General features: G+C 40.1%; 2 protein-coding genes across 3 annotated transcripts in view; one reads left to right on the forward strand and one right to left on the reverse strand.

The window, feature by feature from the left end:
- cox15 (cytochrome c oxidase assembly homolog 15 (yeast)) overlaps positions 1 to 1,062 on the reverse strand; it is a 6,730-nt gene extending 5,668 nt beyond the window's left edge. Inside the window, exons 1-2 of the mRNA XM_080037223.1 lie at positions 895 to 1,062; positions 1 to 92 (exon numbers count right to left, since the gene is read on the reverse strand). The exon at positions 1 to 92 is cut by the window's left edge and continues 102 nt beyond it. Coding sequence (XP_079893349.1) covers positions 1 to 92; positions 895 to 969 — 167 coding nt within the window. The 5' untranslated portion in view covers positions 970 to 1,062. The remainder of the gene's footprint in view (positions 93 to 894) is intronic.
- A 337-nt stretch (positions 1,063 to 1,399) lies between these two features.
- On the forward strand, positions 1,400 to 8,236 carry cutc (cutC copper transporter homolog (E. coli)). Of its 2 annotated transcripts, XM_080036471.1 has the most exons (9): positions 1,400 to 1,512; positions 1,615 to 1,692; positions 1,936 to 1,995; positions 3,512 to 3,721; positions 4,328 to 4,363; positions 4,892 to 5,025; positions 5,368 to 5,395; positions 6,081 to 6,186; positions 7,312 to 8,236. In XM_080036471.1, exons 2-9 carry the CDS (start codon positions 1,629 to 1,631, stop codon positions 7,421 to 7,423), a joined length of 750 nt encoding a protein of 249 aa, XP_079892597.1. In that variant the 5' UTR covers positions 1,400 to 1,512; positions 1,615 to 1,628; the 3' UTR covers positions 7,424 to 8,236. The 2 variants fall into 2 exon arrangements, with proteins under 2 accessions (XP_079892597.1, XP_079892598.1); XM_080036472.1 differs by lacking the exon at positions 4,328 to 4,363.

Below are 8,236 nucleotides of genomic sequence, written 5' to 3' on the forward strand. Positions count from 1 at the left end.
GCTACCCGGGCGGAAGTCACTCCCACCTCGGCCGCGATGGTGCTCTGACTGCGCTGCACCAGCCACTGGCGGAGCGGGGGACGGACCTGAGACTGGAGAGGAAAAACAAACACACACACACACACACACACACACACACACACACACACACACACACACACACACACACACACAGACAGAGAGAGAGAGAGAGAGAGAGAGAGAGAGAGAGAGACAGACAGACAGACAGACAGACAGAGAGAGGGGATTTTAAATACAACATTGGACACACAACAGTTATATTTGCTACGATGAAATTGTTGATTTATAGTACACCAAAGAAATCTTGATGCAGTTTAATACGATTATTTCGTTTTGACTAAATGCAATTGTTAGGTCCTTTTAAAATGTATCTTGCTTGTAATCTGTGTTGTCTGCGGCGAGTGTTAGTATGTTCCAATTTGACATTGCCCTGGCCTAAACACTACATCATTGTCTTTATAGCATAAGTGTTAAAGGTATTGTGAAGCGCCCCATATATGTTATATTGCCTATCATGTGTTTGTGTGTGATAGTTGTGATTATAAGTACGTAGGTTTCCTAGTAGAGACACATGAGATATTTCTTATACCTCTACTGTATATGACGGGAGGTCTGTTGGATAAATGCGGACGTGACTGCTATCGAGTACAACATCTCAGGTGACGTTAACTGCCCTAACTAGCCTAAATACAGCTTGAAAACACCACACAAATGCAACAAAAATGCGCTTGTTTATGATAAAGTTTTCCCAAATTTTGGGGGGACGTATCATGTCAGAATAAACGCTATATTGCTTCTCTTGCAGTGTAATGTCTGACCTTTCTCACGCATTAGCTAATCGGCTAATGTTAGCAGCTAGTTTATTATACTCACGCCATTGTGTTGAAATCCCCTAGAAACATTTCTGCAACCGCAAAATACGGTCGTCCGCAATGAAGAGAGCAACATCTTTTTGTCCAAATGTCCGTCTACGTTGAGCGGGTCTTGTTGAAGGAGCTGAGTTACATACACAGGCAGTAACCGGTGGCTACATAACCATGTTTCCTAACACACACAATTCAACTATAACCTCGTGACGACACAATTAATTATTTGATTTTTTTTAAACAAACGATAAAATAAAATAAATACGATATTTTTTTATTTGTTGGCATGGAAACTCGATAGCCAATAAATGTTACAAATAAAAAAATCTATTTTTTTATTTTTTTAAATTTCATCAGACACAGTGCGGGAGGTGGGTGCATGTTTTGGGTATAGGCGTATTTCGCACGGGCGGTCACTCTGCTCCCTACTATGTAACGAGTATAACACACCGCCCACCCGCCAAACCCCGTGTTATAAAGTCAACTATCCGGAAAACCCCGATTCAACTCATTTGACTTGTAGGAGCTGTGTTTTGGTCAGTCAGTCCCCCAAACAACACTTACTGACTTTATATCGACTGATACGAACCCCATGGATCAATAGCGAGTGGATTTTTGTTGCCAGGTAGTTGCTATGGAAGTTAAAATTGTCAGCTAAAAGCCAAGAATTGTGGATAACCTTTCAAATGTAATTTAATTAACATACTCTTTTTGTCTCACTGTCCAGGCTAGACTGACAATATGGGCTATTTAATGGAGGTGTGTGTGGACTCCGTGGAGTCTGCTGTTAATGCCGAACGCGGAGGTTGGTAATGATGAGCAGTGAACACTTTTGTCCTTTAAATTAAACACACAAAGACCTACTGGGCTACTTGCAAACAGTTACAGGCAGTTGTAGCCTATTTGAGTAGTAAGTAAGTACGTGAGTAAGTAAGTATCCTAAGTAAGTAAGTAAGGTGGAAAGAGGTTAGACTACAATCAATGAGACACAATGTAAGAGCTAGATTTATAACACTGACATAGGCCTATTGTTCATCTCCTTTGCCAGGTGCGGGTCGACTTGAGCTGTGCACCAGTCTCCTGGAGGGCGGGCTCACTCCCAGTATAGGTGAGAACAGTTCCATTCTGTACAGGTTTTCAAGCTCAGCCTAAAAAGTCCACCAGATTCAAATGCTATTTAATACCTTCTGCCATCTCCCTCCTCCGAAACGCCAGGAGGAAAAGGTAGTTAAAGCTGGGGTATGTGATTTCTGATTGGTCAAAATTAACATGAGCTGTAGCCTACACTTTGACCAATCAGAGTGAGGCTCTGATTCTCTGTTCTTATTGGCTGATGGGACTGTCCATTCACTTTGGCACAACTTTGTTGGTGTGTAGAGCTTGTCAGGGAGGGACCAAAGAGAACAAGTGGAGCGGTTGAGGTATTTGAATTCGAATCTCTATCCCAACTGCCATTTTCTCCCCAAATCCTCCACCCCAGCTTTAATCTGCATAGTTTAAAAAAAATCAATATATTTATATTTAAAGCTATAGTGCTTAACTTTATCATATAAATGAAAGTTTACACAAAGTTGATCAAGCCTATAAGCTCCACAAAACTCTCTGTATTTCTCAGTATGGCAGCGTTTACAAACTGGCGTCACTGGTCATTGAATTGATTGATAAACAATATCTCTCCATCCATTCCCCTTTGCCCCAGGCCTGCAGGTGGTAAAGCAGTGTGTAAAGATCCCTGTCTATGCGATGGTGCGTCCTCACGGGGGGGGGGGGGGGGGGGGGGGATCATGAGAGCGACCGGAGTTACGCACTATTGCTTTAATCTTGTTTCAAACATATTGTTTTATATATTTTTTTTTATTTTTTTTATATTTTTTTTTTATGTTGTGTTAATGTAAACTCCCTCATTGCTGCACAACCAATTTACCCAAATAAGTCATACATTTAATCCCAATATCTCACCATTCATTGCCTTTGCCCGCCAGTGTTGTTGTAATTCCTCATGGGGGTGACAGGAGTTACGCACCAAAGCTTTATAAATTGATTTATAAACAATATATCACCAGTATTTGAATCACTATAGTCACCATTGTTTCCCTTTACCCCTGGCCTGCTGCAGGTAGTAAAGCAGTGTGTAAAGATGTGTCTATGCGATGGTGCGTCCTCGCGGGGGGGGGGGGGGGGGGGGACTCACGAGAGCGACAGGAGTTACGCACTATAGCTTTAATCTTGTTTCTAACATATTGTTTTATATTTTTTGTTTATGTTGTGTTAATGTAAACTCCCTCATTGCTACACAACCAATTTACCCAAATAAGTTATTAATTGATTGATAAACAATGTTTCACCAGTATTTGAATCACCATATGACCCCATCCATTCCCTTTGCCCCAGGCCTGCTGCAGGTGGTAAAGCAGTGTGTAAAGATCCCTGTCTATGCGATGGTGCGTCCTCACGGGGGGGGGGGGGTGGGACTCACGAGAGCGACAGGAGTTACGCACTATAGCTTTAATCTTGTTTCTAACATATATATTTTTTTTTTAATCTTTTTTCTTATGTCTTCTTAATATACACTCCCTCATATTACAACACTATTGATACCTCACCATCCATTCCCTTTGCCCCAGGCCTGCTGCAGGTGGTAAAGCAGTGTGTAAAGATCCCAGTCTATGCGATGGTGCGTCCTCGCGGGGGGGACTTCCTGTACTCAGACCGGGAGCTGGACGTGATGAGGAGAGACATGCAGCAGCTGAAGGCTCACGGGGCAGACGGCCTGGTGATGGGACTACTGACTGAAGACGGACGGGTGGATGCAGAGCTATCCATGGAGCTGCTGGGTATAGTCTGACTGTGTGTGTGTGTGTGTGTGTGTGTGTGTGTCAGTCTCTGTCTGTCTGTCTGTCTGTCTGTCTGTCTGTCTGTCTGTCTGTGTGTGTGTCTGTTTGTCTGTCTGTGTGTCTGTCTGTCTGTCTAAATATGTCAAAATAAAATATAGGTCGGGTAGAAAATAAACTGAATAGGCAAATACTGGTGGTCTGGACTTATCTTTATGGGCTTTCAGGGTGTTACTTTTTTTTAAATATCTGGTTGATTTAATTGGTATGGAAAAGGTACAGAACACCTTCCCTTTTTTTCTAAATTAAAGGTAGAGTCAACGGTTCTGGAGAACGCTTTTTGTCAAAATCAATTTTTTGTCAAAATCAGTGAATATCTCCTAACGATCCGCTATGTTTCTTTTCTGTGTGCACGCTTATAATAAAGAAGCACTGACTCCACCTTTATAAAAAAAACAAAAAAAACATATATTATTTTGTCTTCCGGGATTTATTCAAGTTGTCAATCATCCCTCCACATTGCTTCATATAATTTGTATATATTTTTTAAATATTGCACTACAAGTTTTTCCTGAAATATCTTTGCTTGCCGCCTTTCTCTCACTCCAGCTGCTGCCCGACCCTTACGTGTCACCTTCCACCGAGGTAAAAACTATTTCCCCTTTACACTTAGACTGATGCCTTCAACATAATGACTGGAATAAAAGCCCTTATGAGAGTGCTTTTATCATTGCTTCAGTGTAAATGGGTTACACTGTACAGCTTATAAAGCAGTCCATTGTCTGTCCGCGTGCGGCCCATAAATGTACTGTGAAGTGACAATAAAGTCTTAAAGGAATACTTCACCCATACGGAACCAGCGTTCTATCATTATAAAATCACTATTATAATATAATGAATGAGGTTTTTCTTCCCTCAGTCTTCCCTCAGTCTTCCCTTGGCCCAGCTGTCCTGTTAATCCTAACCCTTACTGTGATGTCACAAGAAGGAAACTGTAGGGTTAGACAGTGAGACCATAAAACACTCTTTCTGCCTTTTCTCAGGCTTTGCACATTTATACTAAATAGGATCTCCAAATTCAATACACCTTCATATTCCAACCGGTGAAGTAGGTCTTTAAGTCTAAAGTCAGTCTTAATTGATTTTTCTAAACTTCCATTGATTCTCTTTCAGCTTTTGACATGGTGCATGACCCGGTGGATGCCCTGGAGACCATCGTGTCGTTAGGGTTTGAGCGCGTGCTGACGAGCGGCTGTGACACCTCGGCGTTGGAGGGACTCCCGCTCATCAAGAGACTGGTCGATCAAGTGCGTATCAATGACATCATGTATGAAATGCACATGACAAAACACATCATGGCTATTTATATATACAGTATACTGCTCTCATTTCACACTCTACACATCTCATCAAATCTGAAGACTTTTCTGTTTCCCCTTTTAACCTGTACATTTAATTTAATTTAAATGTTTTATTTATTTAATTTAAATGTAGTATTTCTCATTCGCTTTTCTAATGCGTATACTATACTTGCTGTGTTTTAATCTTGCCCCTGTAAAGCACTTTGAATGGCCTTGCGTCTGAATTGTGCTATAGAAATAAACTTGCCTTGACTTGCCTATACACCTGACTTGTCTTCCACTCAACAGGCCAAAGGGAGAATTTCCATCATGCCGGGTTAGTACTTTTCAAGTGGTATTTGTCATAATGCACAACAGTTCCAGCAGCAGCCATTGACCATGAAAATTCTTATGTCCCAGGCTCCTTTCAACAATGCAATGTGTAAGAGATAATATAGAGCGAACAAGTCAACTCTCAAGAAATAAAGACCAACATTTTATGAAGAGAACTGAAGAGAAGAGAGCAACACTTGAGACACAAATAAACACAACAGTAGTGCAAGGACACAGTGCAGATAAAGAAAGGGTAGAGATGAGGTGCACTATATACATATAAAGTACACTTTTCTCATGTAGCTGTTGTGGCACTGTAATTTCCTGTAAAGGATTATTAAAGGATCTGTCTGTCTGTCTATCTATCTATCTATCTATCTATCTATCTATCTATCTATCTATCTATCTATCTGTCTGTCTATCTGTCTATCTGTCTATCTGTCTATCTGTCTATCTGTCTATCTGTCTATCTGTCTATCTGTCTATCTGTCTGTCTGTCTGTCTGTCTGTCTGTCTGTCTGTCTGTCTGTCTGTCTGTCTGTCTGTCTGTCTGTCTGTCTGTCTGTCTGTCCGTCCGTCCGTCTATCTATCTGTCTATCTATCTATCTATCTGTCTATCTATCTGTCTGTCTGTGTTTATATAATTTTAAATCATTTATAATTATGAATATATTATTATTTTCAAACAGGTGGCGGTATCACAGAGCGGAATCTGCAGAGAATTCTAGAAGGCTCAGGAGCTCAGGAGTTCCACTGCTCGGCCCGATCCAGTCAGGATTCTGACATGAAGTTCAGGTATGATTAAACCCAGTTCCAATTGATTTAAAGCGATAGTGTGTAACTTTTGTCGGTGCATCAACATGAGGTAAAGCCTTCAGGTGATGGCACATGGATTTTCTACCTTCTGCTGTACGTCCAGAGTTTTTTCTTAGCAGTAGAATCAACAACTGAAACATTTCTTGGGCGCTTCTTGGGATTTTTCTGAGCTCCTGCACCAGTGTCAGGGGGGGGGGGACACCAGTTTGTAAACGCTGCCATACTGAGAAATACAGGGAAAGTTTTGTGAAGCTGATAGGCTTAGTCAACTTTGTGTCAACTTGAATGGCCATAGCATGAATGTAACGGACATTTATTCCTATGAAAAGTTAGGCACTATAGCTTTTAGACCTGACCTTAGTATGGCTGAGGTCAGAAGGAATCATATGCTGTCGATTGTAAAGCCCCCTGAGGCAAATCGTTTTCTTTTGTTATATCTGGCTATAAAAATACAATTGATTTGCCTTTCCAATGCTTACATACACTACACACAATTTACAAGAACTATTAGGACCGAAATGAATGAATAAACCTTATTTTTATTGCTTATAATATCCCCATCTTTAGGCAAGAGTGCAGAGGGACGGAGCATTTTTACAGAGAGGCTAAACTGCAGTACCAAAGTTAGACTGAAAAATAGCATAATAGTTCCCCTTTAAAGGTGCAGTGTGTAATATGACATCATCAAGAAAGTTCTACAAAGTTCTAGAATGCAACGCTCCCTGGGTAACCCCAACCCTTTTGAATAATAACAGAAGCTACAGTGGCCTTCAAGGACAAGAACAATTCTAAATTTTAATCAATGCACCTGATGACATTCCAACTATGACACTTTCAAGATGGCGGCACTAGGCCTTGGTCCAAAATATGCAGAAATATGGACATATATGAGACCCTTTCTAAGGGGGGAAAAAATTATTCAAACGTTTTTTTTCAGCTATTATGCACTAAATTAAATGTACTTATGGATATTATAATTACTTTCTACAAAATCTGCTAGGAAATAAAACCCATAATTCTACACACTGCAGGTTTAACTTAACAAGAACGATAAGGAATTCAATTAATGGATAAACTATTATTTTTTTCCATGTACTAATGCAGGAACACCAGTGTGACGATGGGGGCGTCGTTCTCAGCTCCCGAGTTCGGCCTGAAGGTGGCAGACGTGAACAAAGTCCGCGCGCTAAACGCAATCGCCAAAAACACCTTGTGAACGGGTTCCTAGCAACAAAACACCTTGTGAACGGGTTCCTAGCAACAATCATGAATCAACACAGCAGATAGATACCTCAGGAGTTATCATGAGAACTGATGTGGAGTCATTCATTTCAATAAAGCCTGGGATATGTAGACATTTCAGAATTGCCATAGAATTACATTCAATTTTTTTTTTTTTTTTTTTTTTTTTTAACATTAAAGGTGCAGTGTGTAATACATTTTTTTGTGTAGATGTAAAAGACTCATTCTAAGGAAATAAAAGAAAATATACATTTAATTTTCAAGCGGTTATACGTTATTTGAAGCACAACTTTATGAATATTATATTCCATTTCTACCAAAATCTGTTCTGAAGAATGCAAAAATAAATTCTACACACTGCACCTTTAATCAAACAATCCTTGTAAAGTTTGAGCTCAGGGCCTTCTGGGATATATGCATTCTTTCGAAGCATCTCACAGTAGGAAAGCAATGGATAAAATAGCTATTTTGTTGACCAGTATGTGGGCTCAGAAATAGTTCAATAAGACACACGAAGGATTTCTACATCAACAATGTGTGTGCTCCTAAAAGAGTGAGAAAGCCCTTATCAGTTTTTTTCATTGTTTTTTTTATACAGTTAGACTTTATTTGTTTACAGCTCTCCTTATGAAGTATGATACAAAGCTGTGACCGCAAGTAATAATATATTTTTTTAAAGAACACAAACACTCAACTGAAAAAGTGAACACATCAAGGAATCTTTTTTCTTTCAGGGCCAGAAACATTGTGACTTGAATCAGTTTGCTCCGAATTTGAATAAAGTATG

The sequence above is a fragment of the Ammodytes marinus genome, assembly GCF_949987685.1.
Source record: "Ammodytes marinus genome assembly, chromosome: 11".
In the NCBI taxonomy this organism is placed as follows: domain Eukaryota; kingdom Metazoa; phylum Chordata; class Actinopteri; order Uranoscopiformes; family Ammodytidae; genus Ammodytes; species Ammodytes marinus.

What these genes read in the sequence shown, in the direction of transcription:
- cutc (XM_080036471.1), top strand. Translation starts at nt 1,629, where the DNA reads ATGGGCTATTTAATGGAGGTGTGTGTGGACTCCGTGGAGTCTGCTGTT. An exon ending in TGTTAATGCCGAACGCGGAG is followed by an intron (nt 1,693 to 1,935) that starts GTTGGTAATGAT and finishes CTCCTTTGCCAG; the next exon opens with GTGCGGGTCGACTTGAGCTG. An exon ending in GATTCTGACATGAAGTTCAG is followed by an intron (nt 6,187 to 7,311) that starts GTATGATTAAAC and finishes GTACTAATGCAG; the next exon opens with GAACACCAGTGTGACGATGG.